This window comes from Lycium ferocissimum, chromosome 10 (assembly GCF_029784015.1).
Source record: "Lycium ferocissimum isolate CSIRO_LF1 chromosome 10, AGI_CSIRO_Lferr_CH_V1, whole genome shotgun sequence".
NCBI classification, from domain to species: domain Eukaryota; kingdom Viridiplantae; phylum Streptophyta; class Magnoliopsida; order Solanales; family Solanaceae; genus Lycium; species Lycium ferocissimum.
Genome location: NC_081351.1, coordinates 31,396,539 through 31,412,822, shown reverse-complemented (window position 1 = coordinate 31,412,822; position 16,284 = coordinate 31,396,539). Strand labels below are relative to the sequence as shown.

Below are 16,284 nucleotides of genomic sequence, written 5' to 3'. Positions count from 1 at the left end.
TTGAATGAAACAATGAATTAGTGGTGAAAGTTTCTAAGAGCAACTGCAATATGTTTATTATTTTTTCTCCCATACAGCATAGTCTTTTCCAGAAGTTGCTACCCGATAATTACGTGGGATAAGATTTCCAAGATCAAGTTTTGGCCCAATCTTGACAATAATTTTCTGATCAATAATTGCTACATAAAGATCAGAATCAGAAGCCATTATCTGCACATTACTTGTCGCAGAAATCCCATTCCTCTTCCTAATAGAAATCAATGATGAGATTCCATCTTTCAAGCCCCAGTCAAAGAAATGGTCATAAAACTGCAACGACAAAAAAAGTACTTTTAACTCATCAACTACTCAGAAATAGCAACAAAAATAACTTGCTTCAATGTCAAACAAGTTAGGACTGGCTATAAGAATCATATTCTGTATTATGAGAATACATCATAAATTGACTAACTTTACGCTGGCTATTAGCCTATCGCAACCCTCCTCCTTTATTAGGTCTTGGGACCGGCAATGTGAGTAAGCTCACACAGGCAGAGTTCTAAGCTACTTAGAACAAAAGAATATAAATTTCTCCTAAAATAAACTCTATAAGAAATGTATAGTAAGATTTTAGTGAGGAAGGACGAAGTTACCACTGAAGGAATCCCTGGATGAGTGAGAATATATGCATATCCTTGCATAACTTTTTCTGAAGGGAATGGCCACATCTTTTGTGTCGAACCAGTATCATGATTATCGATAAAAGTCACAGAATTCTGAGGCAAGACACCTATCATCCCTGGAGGTTTTCCATCAGAATCTTTCAATCTCCATAGCTCTCCTTGAACAGCAGCCTGTAGAATTCCCTTAGTTGTGAAATCAAAGGCTGTTACAGCCCCACCCCCGTTTTGAACCCAACCAACTAGCTCATTCCTATGATTGTCCTGGTTATATTTTGGTTTTCCGTCCTGGCCATAAGCAAGAGAGTTCCAGAATTCACCAACCGCGAAATCCGGTGAAGTGTTTTGCATATAAATCTTGGTGATGCTAGGTGCGTATCCTCTGACAAAATCGAAACGCCAACCATCAAATCCAATTTCAGATTTCAACCAATTCATCCAGTCTGATAACTCCTTTTGCACTCTGGTATTAAGATGATCGATATCAGGAGCAGGTTCAAAGTCCAAACCCGTGTCTGGATTTCCCGTGCCATCAGAATATTTTGTGTCATCCTTGCAAATCATATGCGGGCCCCAATCAAGACGGTCATCAGGCGTTCCTCCTTCAAAGATGCAGTATATTCCCCTGCTATCTTTCTTATCGGCGCATCTGTGGTTTATCACTATATCAGCAACAGATTTGATCCCATGGTCATGTAAAGCCTTAATAAGAGTTTTCAGTTCTTGTTGATTCCCAAACTTGGATGCATCCAAGTCATACAACCTTCCTGGCATATATCCTGACATAAAAGATGGCATTAGCCTTCAAGAAATCCTTTTTTTGTAACAACTACATCTGTTTTAATGTGTGCAATTTTTCAAACAAGTAAAATGCATGTCACTTATAGGACAATTTGTTGAAACTCTAGTCTTTAGCTTGTGCATTTCATCCACTAGTCCACCAAAGTTAAACGCCAAATCTCCGAGTTTTGAGTAAACTGGTACTTCATATAATTTTGACGCTAGGAGATTCTACGTGCTCAAGAGCAGATTTGATTGAACTCATTACTTTTGATTTGAAGAAGAGTTAGATATTAATGAATTATCTAACTACGTTTCAATCTAAACTCAAACTATTCTATGAAGTTTAAAATATATAAATATATATTGTAAGTCACCATGCATAATCACAAAAAATGACTAAGAGGTTCACCATACTATGAACCTGATGAAAAATGTTATATCTCAAAAAGAATAAGAATCATTTCATTAATCTCTTTAATGTCTACAATCAATTTGGTCAAATAATTATGTTGCTCAACGTCTCTTTCCTTAAATTTGATCATATGAATGGTTTTTATTACTAATGACCTTTATGGCTTTTTACTCTTAAATATTTGAACATTGCAGATTACAAAACGATATCATTTCTTCTTTTCGTTATATATATGATCTTGTGTGGTCATATTAGAGATAGAAAAAACGAACAAGAACAAATTTCCTCTTCTTCTTATTTTCTTTTGCTGGGTTATCTACATTTGTGAAATCTTTGTTAGATTCTGGCTCCTAGTTTTGTACTAAAAGAGTTTGTTGAATCACAAAATACGAAAATACACTTATACCTAGGGTGAAATATCATTATGACCGCCTTAATTGACATCTTGCTCAAGCTTTGAAGAATTCCCGACAAGTGTTCGTGATCAAGTATTTTCCGTAAGATTTCCAATAGAACCTACTTAAAATCCTAGATCCACCTTTGTGTATCATTTCCAACAATTGAAGGGGAGTCCTAATCTTTTTCTGTCCTTGTTTCTAATAACAGCGGTGTTTTGGTTAGCTTGCTTGCTGCACTCCGACTAATCCGCTGAATAATTGCAACATTCTACCAACATTACAGCTTCATTCACCAGTAGGTCACAATCACACCTTTGAGTGCAAAGTTAGTCCTATTCTTATCCACAGATTCAATAAAATTTTACTAGGTCCATTTTATTTGTCATGTTTGTCTTTTCTTGACGCTTTTAAATGAATATTCATTTAAAGGGTAATTTGACTAATTTACCCTTATTTATTCTCTGATCTCAATTAAAATCGGTCTTTTTAATCTCTCTCCACATTTATTAGAATAAGGATAAAAATGGAAAAATTGTTGATTTTCTAAAATGACAAGTATTTTGGACCAATTATTTATAGTAACCACGACAACTAAAATGAACAGGAGGGAGTACAACTTAATTGTATTGAAAAAGGAGATAAATTACCTTGAGGGGAAACAGAGTGAGATGGTGGTGGTAACCAAACATGAGTAACTCCAGCTTTAGCCAAATCTGGAATTAAGTTGATGAAAGACTTGTACCATCCACCTTGTTTATTACTTGATTCCCAATTGAACCCCTAAAAATCATTTTTTTAAATAACTACACTTTTTAACTATATAGAAGCATGGGTTTAGACCCATGCTTCGCCGTCCGTCATTAAAAAAAAAAAAAGGGTGGGCCCCATATTAAATAACACCAAGCAATATAAAAAAAAGAAAAAAAAAGAAAAGTGGACTCTATATTAACAAAATCAAGTAATATAAAAAAAAAATGAACCCCATATTAAAAAAACAAACAATGTTAAAAAAAAAAGTGCAGACTTTGTATTCATAGCAAACACTAATATAATAAAGTTTTAGATACAGAGTACAAACTAACAATGTTATATTAATCGTTTTTTGAACATAGTATGTATATATATATATATATATATATATATATATATATATATATATATGAATAAAAACATAAACTAATAATGTAAAAAAAAAAAGGGTTCTAACAACACCAAGAATATAAAAAATAAAAAACCATGCCATATTAACAAAATCAAGAATATAAAATTAAAAAAAAAAAAAAAACCCCATAGTAAAAAAACAATGTTAAAAAAAAAAATAATATTTCTATTCGTTAATATAATAAAGTTTTAGATTTCTACAATGTTATATTAATCGTGTTTTGAACATAGTATATATATATATATACGTAAAAAACGATAAACTAATAATGTCCCGAAAAAAGAATTATCCAAAAAAATCAAACAATATTCATGATAAAAAAAAATAATAATGATATTTTACACCTTTATCAATCCATTAATCGGAGCAAATGAAATTATTGTACAACAAAAAATATAGCTATTATTTTTTCTCAAAAGGTTAAAGTAGCCAAACCATACAATTTTCTTTTCTTTTTTATATGAGCTCTAATTAAAAAATATTTAAATTTTTATTCGTCATTTTTATTTGTTATGTTTAAAAATAAATATAATAAAATATTTATATTTTAAAATAAGATAGAATTTAATTACTTTTTCATTTTTATTCTTACTCTAATAAATGTGTGTGATAATGTATATATATATATATATCATATATATATATATATATATATATATATTATAATTCTAATCGACGTTTTCTTAAAAAACCATACAAAAGACAACATGACAAGTAAAATGAGCTAAAAACGAGAATATTTACCAAAAATTAAAAAATAGTATTTCTTCGTTTATATAAAAATCAATTTCTACTTTGTTTCGTTTTATACATGTAAAATTAATTTAATAATTTGATATATTATCCAAATCAAAATTTGATAAAAAAATAATAAGTGTTTTACACCTTTAAATTAATTGAATTAAAATTGATAGTTGGAGATGCAAATACGTATTGATCTCAGAAAAAAGAGATTAAACAAAGATGGAAAAAATATTTTGTTTGTGATTTTGTATTCGTAGATCAATATAATAAATTTTAGATACGGAGCAAAACTACAATTTATATTAATTCAGTTTTGAACATAGTATATATATGTGTGTATATATTATATATTATCACTATCTAAAACGAAATATTTCATACTGATGGCCTGATCGATCAGGATGAATTTATTATATAAATATGCAAGTATACAAACGTAGAGATAAATATATTTGCGAGAAGTTTGAGGAAAGGTTATTGGTGATACCTGAAACAACAACGTTGGAGATGCAAACGTAGGAAGAATAAAAGAGAGAATTAAACAAAGATGGAAAAGGGAATTCATTTTGTTTGTGTTTGTGTTGACTCCAGGATCATGAGAAGCAAACATGGGCAAGGAACTCTATTTAATGTATTTCAGTAGACAGAAATGTTGACTTTAATTGCTTTACAAAACGAATTTTCACACTGATGGCCTGATCGATCAGGATGAATTTATTTAATTGGCTTATGTGTAATTATATTAACAAAATCTCATAAAATTATGCCCGGAAATTATTGTTTCGGATCAGAAGAGAAGTTATCCACTTTCAGATAGTGTGGTCTTTTCTCTTTACTGACGTTTTATGCTTCATATTTTGTGTTGACTCCAGGATCATGAGAAGCAAACATGGGCAAGGAACTCTATTTAATGTATTTTAGTAGACAGAAATGTTGACTTTATAATTGCTTGACAAAACGAATTTTCACACTGACGGCCTGATCGATCAGGATGAATTTATTTAATTGGTTTATGAGTAATTATATTAACAAAATCTCATAAAATTATGCCTGGAATTTATTGTTTCGGATCAGAAGAGAAGTTATCCACTTTCAGATAGTGTGGTCTTTTCTCTTTACTGACGGTACGCCGTATATACTGACGTTTTATGCTTTCATATTTTGGGGAATAAAAATTTGAGATAAGCTTGCGGAGCACATGGAGTGGAAAATAACACATTATTTATGGGGTCGCTTTTTTTATTTTTGTAAATAATAAACGCCCTCTGATAATCATGCCTCCACCATACCAACTGGTTTGGATGTACGTAGTAGCTTTTGCTTAAATCTTATATTTGAAAAACTCATTAAATATGCATAAATATGTAATAGCGAACCCAATAACTATTCACTCTAAAATAGGGGTAAGGTCTCCGTACATTTACCCTTGCCAGACCCACTTTGTACGATTTCATTGGATATGTTATTGTTGTTGTTGTTGAACTCAGTAACTAAGACGAGTTATGAGTTCAGCTGCAAATTCAATACCCATAAACCTCAGATCCTAAAACAAATTATATATTTCAAGTTTAAAATTAAGATAATTACTCAATATAATAAATAAACAAACACTTCTCTAAAATAATCTCCAAATTTAATTTCAAATTTTTTTAACCTAAATCTATAGCCAACGGCTCCTTAAAAGTTGTACGTAGTATATAATAATGGAGTAGTAGGAGTATAATCTAACGCCAATTTATTTTTCTTTTTGGTTTCATTTGTTTGAAATGTCATATTCCAAAGTCCAACTATACCATTTCAAACCCTAATAATATAATTCAATAAAACCCAAAACCCAACCGTCAAAAATTCAAAATTCAAAATCGCGCTCCTCAACACTTCTCCCTTTCCACACCAATCTCCATTATTCCCAACCTTCTCATTTTTCCTTTCAATCCATCAAACACTTTCAAAATTCAAATGGGTGCTAATCACAGCCGTGAAGATCTGGATCTATCCGACTCCGAATCCGAATCTGAATCCGAATACGGGTCGGATTCTCGAACCCGAAAAGAAGAAGAAGATGACTACTACTCAGATGCCAAAACGACACCGTCTTCCATTGATAAACAAAACCCCAAAACCCCATCTTCTTTAGATGATGTTGAAGCTAAGCTCAAAGCCCTAAAACTCAAATATAACACAAATGCAAACAACCCCACAGTTAAAAATGCCGTTAAACTTTACCTACATGTTGGTGGTAACACCGCGAATTCAAAATGGGTCGTATCCGATAAGGTTACGGGTTATTCCTTTGTCAAATCGGGTAGTGACGGGTCGGGTGATGAAAGTGATGAAAATGAGGAGAATGGGTCGGGTTGGTGGGTTTTGAAAATTGGGTCGAAGGTTAAAGCTAAGATTGATGAGAATTTGCAATTGAAAGCGTTTAAGGAACAAAAAAGAGTTGATTTTGTAGCAAATGGGGTTTGGGCTGTGAAGTTTTTTGGTGAGGAAGAGTATAAGTCGTTTATCGATACGTATCAGAACTGTTTGTTTGAGAATACGTATGGGTTTGAAGCGAATGATGAGAATAGAGTTAAGGTTTACGGTAAGGATTTTATGGGTTGGGCGAAACCTGAAAATGCGGATGATTCAATGTGGGAAGATGCACGGGATAGCCCCGTGCCTGAAAATAAGACGCCTTTAAGACTTAACCATGATTTGAGAGAGGAGTTTGAGGAAGCAGCTAAAGGGGGAGCTATACAGAGTTTAGCATTAGGTGCATTGGATAATAGTTTTCTTATAAGCGATTCGGGGATTCAGGTTGTGAGGAATTATACTCATGGGATAAGTGGAAAAGGGGTTTGTGTCAATTTTGATAAAGAAAGGTCTAGTGTAGCTCAGTCTACCCCGAGGAAAGCGTTACTTTTAAGAGCTGAGACTAATATGCTTCTTATGAGTCCGGTGACTGATAAGAAGGCGCATTCTCGGGGTTTACATCAGTTTGATATTGAGACTGGGAAGGTTGTTACCGAGTGGAAGTTTGAGAAAGATGGAACTGATATCTCGATGAGGGATATTACGAATGATAGCAAAGGAGCTCAGATGGATCCATCAGGTTCGACTTTCTTAGGGTTAGATGATAACAGGTTGTGTAGGTGGGATATGCGTGATCGACATGGGATGGTTCAGAATTTAGTCGATGAAAGTACACCTGTGTTGAATTGGACTCAAGGACATCAGTTTTCGAGGGGGACTAATTTTCAGTGCTTTGCTACTACTGGTGATGGATCAATCGTTGTTGGTTCACTTGATGGAAAGATTAGGTTGTACTCGAGCAGTTCGATGAGACAGGCTAAAACTGCTTTTCCAGGGCTTGGTTCTCCTATTACTCATGTGGATGTTACCTATGATGGGAAGTGGATATTAGGGACAACTGATACTTATTTGGTATTGATATGCACCTTGTTTATTGACAAGAACGGAGCTACTAAGACTGGTTTTGCTGGTCGCATGGGGAATAAGATTTCAGCTCCAAGATTGTTGAAGCTAAACCCTCTTGATTCACATATGGCTGGGGCTAACAAGTTCCGTGGTGCTCAATTTTCATGGGTATGAGTTCTCTCTTCTTCTGCCCTTTTCATGTTTATTCATGTAGCATACACTTTTGACTATCATGCCTATTTCTCTTCATACATAATATTTTTGCTTAGTCAATGCCTTATGATGTGTGTTAAAAGCAAAGGACTTGACATTGAGATGTTTGCGAAATATATATCAAGTGTCAATGCCTTCATTTTCTCTCAAATAGTAGTAATATAACTACCATATTTTCTAGGAGGTGTCAACTACTACTGAATGTGATACGGTTTGTAGCTCTAGAGGGAGGACTTCTTTGATGATTTGTATCTTTCTTCACTAATGTAAATTGCAATTGTAGATGCACTACATTTGACTTGGTATGACTTTCCTTAGTTTGCTAAAGCTTCAGTCTCTTTTCTTAATGTATCAAACAACTCTGTATACAGATTTCAGAAATCAGCTTATTTACCTATCTTATCGCTACCATAATAATAGGGTATCCTAGGTCCAAGCTCTGAATCTTAATGCTTAAAGTGACAAACTATATCACAAGAAGTGAGTGGGAGTATAAACTATTCGGTTCACCAGTTTTCGGCTGAGTATTTTTTTTATTATGTTCTGAAATTGATGACTAGTCAGGTTAGACTAAAACAGGGATGAACAGATTGTATCTTCCAACTCATTGCTCTTCTTATGTGTTGGAAACTATAACCGTGTCGTATCTTCCGAATTTGGAATGAAACAATTCACACGCTTACTGAAACAAGAAAAGCAAAATTGAAAAGGAGTACCTTTTATCATATGAAAGTTTACAGCCATGCAGGAGACCTCACTTTACAGCCATGCAGGAGACCTCACTTACAGTGCTGTAAGCACATGCGGTGTCCTTTGCTGTGCTGCTGGAGCTCCTTCAGTATTTTGTCAGCTCATATATATTGCTTCTTTTGTCTTACCCTATGACTGGGTTTGAAGTAAATCCTGCAGGTTTAACTGCTAATATTTGTTGATAAAAATTGCGAATTGTTTTGTAAATTCTGTAGTTCTCCGACGCTTGTTTCTTAAGTCTGAGAAAATTTTCAGGTCACTGAGAATGGGAAGCAGGAACGCCACCTCGTTGCTACTGTTGGGAAGTTTAGCGTGATATGGAATTTTCAACAGGTGAAGGATGGTTCTCATGGGTGTTACCAGAATCAGGTGGGGTTGAAGAGTTGCTACTGTTACAAGATAGTTCCAAGAGACGACTCAATTGTAGAAAGTCGCTTCATGCATGACAAATATGCTGTTTCTGACTCTCCTGAAGCACCGCTGGTGGTAGCAACTCCCATGAAAGTTAGCTCATTCAGCATATCTAGCAGGCGTTTACAAATTTGAAAAAGTTCATAGATGCGACTTATTAGATATATCTGTAGCAGAATTAGTGTCTCTCGCACTAACTAGCTTGAAAAATTGCACATCTGCAACCCATTTCTAGTTCAATGTATTACTCTTATCTGAAGACCTAAAAGACAGTCTTCCAACTTACTTCTAGGTATTCCTGGCGACTTTATTGTTGTTGTAATAACTAATAACTGCTCGGTTTAGATCCATTTTCAATGATTTCAGTTGATTTGCATTTTCCTATATTTCTGTTTTTCTTGAACACATCCCTATAGATATAAAACTGTTAACCTATTTTGCTGTTTAACACATCACTTAGCAAGGCATTCCTTATGCACTTTCCTCGGCTTTGTTACAATTTGACTGCATAGAACCTGTGACTGAGAAGCGAGACAGTTGAACTCCTATCTTAGTTGCAACGCTAAGTAGCCAACATTTGGATATCATTTGCATTATGAACCTTTGTTTATTGCCTCATGACCAGTCAGTGCCCACCAGTTTGATTTGAGAAGATAGAATATCAACTTCCAATTTTTTGCAGTTTCTGTCGAAGTACTGATTCATTTTCATAACCTCTTTAGGATGATGAAAGAAAATATAACGCAATCAAGACTAGATGGAAAAAACTAGAGAAAATGGATGATAGCAGGTAATAAGAAGCTGACTGAATTAAAAAAAGAACTTTTGATGATGGTATATTATACATTGAATGCCTACCAAATAACGAAGCACTCACCCAATCTCATTATTCTTTACAAAAACCAGTTAAAAATAGGAGCCCCCAAATGACGATTAGGCCAAACTTATTCTCCTCCTATAGTGCTATCTATCGAGTGACTGAAGTAACTTAATATTGTACACTTAAAAGAATACTCAGTATGTACATATCGTGAAAGATTACCCTTCTGCTTTATCAACCGAGACAAACAGCCAAAAATTTTGGAGAAATAAAAGTTTTAACAATGACAAGATGTTGTATATGCAGCAATCATTGAGCAGCAGACTTGGCCTGTGCTGCTTTTCTTCTGCCTAGAAACATGAAGATCCTTGGGAAGAAGGACCTCTTCTTTTTCTTTGGAACTTTCACATCTGGTGATGAATCAGCTTCAGTGCTGCTCGCTAGCACTTGTGCTTTTGGACTTGTGCTGTCATGAGATGCAGCTGCCTCTGGTGCACTTCCAGGGATCTTTGATTCTTTACTCTCCTCAACGCTCATTCTAGGTGGAATAGCTCCACCAGCTTTCCGTCTTTGCTCGTGCTCCTCTCTCCATTTCCTCAGCTCTTGCTCTACAGCCAATTTCCCTCCCTTGGCTTTCTCGGCTTTTCCCAATGCAACTTGTAGAGCTTCTTTTCTTTCTGTTATCTCGCGATAAACCTCCTCCAGCCTGTTTAGGCTTCTCAGCTCTGACTCCTTGGCTACATCTATTTGGGTATGAGCATCAGCGATCTTCTTGTTAGCTTGCTCCTCTGCCTCATGCGCTTGCTTGCTGAGCTCATAATACTCCTCCAATGAAAGTGTTACTCCAGGTGGGGTCTCCTCGTCTTTTTCTCTTTGAGCTGATTCACTTTCCTCCAGAGCAGTGATAGCTGCTAATGCCAACTTCTCTGCAGCTTTCGCAGCTTCGATCTCCTTCTTAGCTGCAAGTAGTCTACTTTCCACGGTACTTGCTCCAGCCTTTGCTAAATCAGCTTCTTCCTTTGCCTTCTTCAGATCTTCATGTGCAATTTCAGCAAGTGATTTTGCACGATCAGCTTCTTGGGATGCCTCTTGGAGTTGCTTGGGAAGCTCTACCATCTTCTCTCTTGCTTCTTTTTCCTTCTTCTGTGCAAGATCAATCTCTGACTTTGTCCTGCTCAACTCAGCTTCAAGAGATGCAGCAGCAATAGATGCCGTTTCTTCTCTCTGTTGGATCACGGCTAGTTCTGACTTTTCCTTTTCCAATTCTGCCTTCAATGAAGCTGCTGCCACCTTCAAGAAATTTACTTCAGTTGTAGCCTTCTCGATGTTGAGTTTCACTTCTTCTAGTTCTTTCTTAGCTGTGGCCACTGCTGATTGTATCTCATCGTGAGTTCTTTTCTCCGGCTCTGTCAGGTTTCCTTCTTCATTCAACTTTGATTCCATGTAAGCAGCCAACTCAGCTTTGAGATCCTGTAGCAAGGCTGAAGCAGTATCGAGTTTCCCTCTGAGATCCTTTGCAGAGAGAATTTGCTGGTTTAGTCTGTCGAGTTCCTCTTCTGCTTGCTTCAGTTCTTTCTCCCAGTTTAAAGCATCTTGCTCTCCTGCCATAGCTGCGGCGATTCTGTGTTCCTCGGCCTCCAAATGTACAGCATGAGCAGCCTCTAAAGATTCCTTTGCAGTGATGAGCTCAATAGTTAAATTCTCCAAGGTTTTCTCAACTTCTTTTGAGGCAGAGACTGCTTCCTCTGCTCTTTGCACCGCACCATCTTTATCAGACACCAATAAAGCGTAATCTTTTCGAAGATCTTCTAACTCAGATTTTACGGTTTTTAGCTCAGAAACTGCAGCTGCATGCCTAGCCCTAGCAACTTCAAGCTGTGCTTTCGCTGCAATACTTAGATCATTGCCGATCCCTTGCTCCATCTCCTCCACCCGGAGCTTGGCAAGCTCTGAATCCTGTTTTGCTTGTTGCTCTTCTTTTTGTGCTCTTTCCAGGTTCAGCTTCAATTCTTCTATAAGTCTCTTAGTGCTATCTAGTTCCTTTAAAACTAGCACTTTTGCATCTTCAGCAGCCTGCGACTGTTTTTTATAAAATGGAATCTCCTCCTGCACTTTTGCTAGTTCTTGTTCAACAAGTTGCCGTCTCTGCATTAGCCAGGAGAACAAAATTTTTAATAGTCAGGGATTAGAACATAAAATTGTGAGATTAATGTGGGATTTAGACCCACTCAAACACCTAAAAGAAACAGGGTACATGCCCAAAGACTAATGTTCTTTGCAGATGCAGCAATAAAGTGGTTATGAAATCTCTGACAGGAAAGCGGCTATCAGAAAAAAAACAAAAAATCAAGAAGTGTATATTACCTCTACAGTCTGTACGCGATGAGCCTTCCAGTCAACGATCCCTCCAAACTTGGAAACTGCCTGCTTCACAGATTCAATTGGCGCAGCTGTGTCAATGTGGCCTTTGTTTATGTCAGATTTTTTAGGATGCTTCAGACTAGCAGTGGGTACTGAGGTCCTTGCTGTGAAAGTGGAAGACTTAGCTAGCGGGCGACCAATGTTATCTGGTGTCAGTATGTGATTGTTATTTTCTGGTTTCCTCGTCACTTGAGGGGATAAAGGAGAAGACTCGTCCGCATCAATAGGAGAATTATTTGGCTGATGAAGCGGTGAAGCATTTTTTGGTTCTACTTCCGGATGATTAGATTGAACATGTTCAGAAGGTTCCTTTTCTACTTCTGATTGATTAGATTGAACATGTTGAGAAGATTCCTTTTTGTTTTCCTCTTTTAAGGGCGATGTGTCTGAATTCCCGGTTAATATTGTTGGTCCATCAGAGGAATCATTTCGCTGGTTGTTAACCTTACCATTAGCACTGATGTCCAATGCTGGCTCAAAGATTTCACTTGGTTTTGCATCCAATATGGATTCTGAGAGAGCTGTCGTACTACTATCTGCAGAAGAGTCCGGTTTCAGATCATGTACTAATCGAGGTGAGGCTTCCGGCTCAACCATAGGTGTAACAGAAGCCATTTGAGAAGTTCCAGTTGCAGAAATGTCACTCACTCCATCCGATTTAATAGGAGCGGCCGAAGTTAAATTTCCTCCAGAAGGAGCCTGACTTTCTTGCAGAGATGAGCTCTGAGGAGCCTCTTTTAAATGTTCTGAAGCCTTTTCCTGAATTTTGGAGTTCTCTTTTTCACTGGTATTTTGGCCGGTTTGAGCTGCACTATGTGATTGATCATCATTTTGAGAGGAAACCGTTGGTTCATGGGACGATACTGTAGGAGCATTTTCCTTCATATCTTTAGCATCTCCCATTTCTTAATTAAGAACTGAAGTTAACAAAGTCGGGACCTAGATATCAATCACAGAATAAGTTAGGAGACGTAGACCTGCCATAATTTTAACAGATATGCAAAATATAATGTCTGTGGTAAATGTGACCATTTTCTCAATTGAGGAATATGGTAAAATCAGTATTTTTAAGAATGAAAAGCGCAACAAAAGAAACAAACTGAACAGGGCTTCACGTAAAAGCGAGAAGCAAGGCACATGTCTCTTTGAAGTAAAGCGCACAATTTACACAATACAAAACGAAAAAAGTTTCAGCATTTAATTTCATATTTTGTTTAAACTGGTAATGTCATTTAATTTCATATTAAATGCTTTAGTAATTGTACAAAGAGAATAGAAGAGACTCGAGAAAGCAAAAGAGAAGCTCAGCATTAGGAGTGGTAAAAGAAGAGGACCCGTATACCGAAAGAAGAAGAAAGGATCATAGTTTGAAGAAATAAGTAAATCAAAGATGCAGAAAAATAGAACTAGTTGAAGAAGAGGCGTTACAAACCGAGAAATAGAAAAATAAGACGATTACAAAGAATATGCTGAAGCATATGTGGAGAGAAGTCTGGAAAACAAATATCTGGAGGCCCTATTAAGTTCCTCCTCTTCTTTTTCATTTCATATTTTAGAGTCAGATACAAAGTATTGACGCTTCTTGTTAGATCATTTAGCATCTTATTATTTGAAGTTCATCACTACACCCATGAGACAAGAATCCTTCTATTGGCACTGCTCTGTTTCTTTAAGCAGCAAATCAATGACTTTATAATAAAACTGATAGCAAGAAGATAAGATAAGTCTACCTAATTAAAAATATAAAAGCAGCTCGAACTGTTCCCTTTTTACGTGCAGAAATCATAAGGAAGCTTCATCCTCCAACTAGCTTAGGCAAGTGCATACCATGAAAGTTTAGAAAGTGCAACAAATTGTGTCAAATTTGAAGTTGAAACAAGTTGTTTGAGCCCTGAACTAAAATCACATTGATCATGTGTAGATTCTACAGCATGTTATCAGTTGATAGTCAGATATCTATTTTGTTTTAGAAAAATTTGATAGTCAGATATCAGGTTAATGAGAACAATTGTTTAGAACATATGCATTGTGTTAGTATAAGAACCGTGCTTTAAAACTGAGGACTTATAAATTAATCATAGAATCTGAAATATCTTCAATTAAACCATCACGTTGGGCCATGATTGATCAAGCTAAATAAACTTCCATCTTAAAAAAACAGTAGTGCGGGTGGAATTAGACATTTTACTTGAAGCTTAAATACCACAAATTTCAATAAACGAAGCAACAATAGATAACCAAATATTTAAACATAAAATTCATGTTTGGCTATTATAGGGCTGATTAAGCATCCTATGACGTGTTGCTATATGGCAGACTTACCCAAAATCTGTCAAATAGGCCAAAACCAGCAGACTCTTGAAACTAAATCTATCAATCATTCTATCAGATATTCTTCAATCTCAGCTAGTTAGAGTCAGCTATATGACCCTCTAGAGCCGGCCCAGCAAGTTTCTCTGTCGGCGTATCCCAACAAATCCAATATCCAGAGGAATCATTAAGATAGATTATCTTTACGACTACCTCCACCGTCCTCCTATAACCAAACTTGCTATCCTTTCAAATTAAATACATTTATTCTTAAAAGAAAAGGACTATCCAATTTTCAAATAGCTTCAAATTTGATTAACCTTTATAGAAAAAATACAACTTTTATTGGGATAAAATGACAACTTGCAAGTTTTATACCTTCAAAACTCAAAAGCAGAATAAAGAATCACCAAACAGAAATATTACTAAATGCCCATACACATAAATCTCCCAAATCCATTAAACAAGAAAACAATCTGAAACTCAAATTTATCAGCTAAACACATTCTTCATATAATAGAAGCTTAAAAAAAAAAAACTTCAGAATCTCCTCTTAGGCTTCATTTACATCTAATCCTTTATGGTATATACAAAGATTGCTCCTTTATTACAAAATACATCATATGAGAAAACAAATGCCCTTAATATAAAAATTGAAGCTCATCTTATGCTTCATTTACATCTACTCCTTTCTGGGGTATCCAAAGATTGCTCCTTTATTACAAAATACATCATATGAGAAAACAAATGCCCTTAATATAACAATTAAATCCCATCTTAGGCTTCATTTACATCTAATCCTTTCTGGGGTATCCAAAGATTGCTGCTTTATTACCAAATACATCATATGACAAAACAAAAATGCCCATAATATAACAATTAATCACAAAACATAATCACATCTTAATGACATATTAGCAGATAAAACTCATCAATGTTAGCAAATTAAAAACCATCCAAAAGAAGGGCAAAAAACTCAAAAAAAGAAGAAAAAAAAAAAATAGAAAGAGAGGAACATTACCAAGAATCACCAAGAGAGTAGTCAAAAATCAAAGGACAGTACAAAATGATGATAAAATCTATTTCTCTTGTTATTTCTTTCTCAATGTATCTTTCTGTAGGTATTCTCTTGAAAAGAGAAATAAAACAAAAAGATACACAAAAATATAGGGGTCACAAAATTCACTGAAAAACAAAAAGGAAAAAAAAAGGGAGAAGTGTTCCTTAAAAAGGAATAATATAAAAATAGATAAGAGTTAGAAGAGGAGGTTACTGTAACACGTGGGTGGAGCCTGTCCCTCTTGTGTTTTTTTTCCCGTTAAGAAAAAAAAAAATATTTTTCCTAAAAAAAGAATTTTCTCAAATTTATATTCAAATTCAAATTTCTTTCCTCTTTTATTATTTTTGGTTGGTAGTTTCACATTTTTAGAGATAAGAATTAAATGAGAGAAGAAGACGGTGTACGAAACCTTGCACCTAATGATGTAATGTTTTTTCTTTTCAACCTAATGATGTAATGTGAAATTACTGCCATTAAGTTACAACTACTAAATTAGATATTGGTAATAAATAAGCTAACAATGGAGTAGTAACTATTTTAGGAAAAGAAAAATTATGGTATAGAAATTAAAGGAGGAAAAAGAGATTGGTGTAAAGTACAATTAGGACCAACTAAATCATACCTTCAACCTTATATCATCTGTAAAGGATCTGGAGATGAATTTACTATAGATAAGTTAATAATTAATTATTGCCAAAAAGATATGTGGTTTGAAAAA

The 16,284-nt window shown here is 35.2% G+C and overlaps 3 protein-coding genes across 4 annotated transcripts; 1 reads left to right on the top strand and 2 right to left on the bottom strand.

The window, feature by feature from the left end:
* Window positions 1–30: 30 nt before the first annotated feature.
* Window positions 31–4,956, bottom strand: LOC132033376 (alpha-amylase-like). Its single transcript, XM_059423334.1, has 4 exons — window positions 4,646–4,956; window positions 2,900–3,032; window positions 633–1,438; window positions 31–309 (listed from the first exon to the last, which is right to left on the bottom strand). Exons 1-4 carry the CDS (start codon window positions 4,766–4,768, stop codon window positions 58–60), a joined length of 1,314 nt encoding a protein of 437 aa, XP_059279317.1. The 5' UTR covers window positions 4,769–4,956; the 3' UTR covers window positions 31–57.
* Window positions 4,957–5,981: 1,025 nt separating this feature from the next.
* Window positions 5,982–9,339, top strand: LOC132033375 (protein CYPRO4-like). The gene is made up of 2 exons (XM_059423333.1): window positions 5,982–7,749; window positions 8,800–9,339. Exons 1-2 carry the CDS (start codon window positions 6,118–6,120, stop codon window positions 9,088–9,090), a joined length of 1,923 nt encoding a protein of 640 aa, XP_059279316.1. The 5' UTR covers window positions 5,982–6,117; the 3' UTR covers window positions 9,091–9,339.
* Window positions 9,340–9,761: 422 nt separating this feature from the next.
* Window positions 9,762–15,718, bottom strand: LOC132033373 (protein WEAK CHLOROPLAST MOVEMENT UNDER BLUE LIGHT 1-like). 2 transcript variants are annotated; one of them, XM_059423330.1, is made up of 3 exons: window positions 15,528–15,718; window positions 12,140–13,135; window positions 9,762–11,920 (listed from the first exon to the last, which is right to left on the bottom strand). In XM_059423330.1, exons 2-3 carry the CDS (start codon window positions 13,097–13,099, stop codon window positions 10,085–10,087), a joined length of 2,796 nt encoding a protein of 931 aa, XP_059279313.1. In that variant the 5' UTR covers window positions 13,100–13,135; window positions 15,528–15,718; the 3' UTR covers window positions 9,762–10,084. The 2 variants fall into 2 exon arrangements, with proteins under 2 accessions (XP_059279313.1, XP_059279315.1); XM_059423332.1 differs by lacking the exon at window positions 15,528–15,718 and adding an exon at window positions 13,927–14,628.
* Window positions 15,719–16,284: the final 566 nt, after the last annotated feature.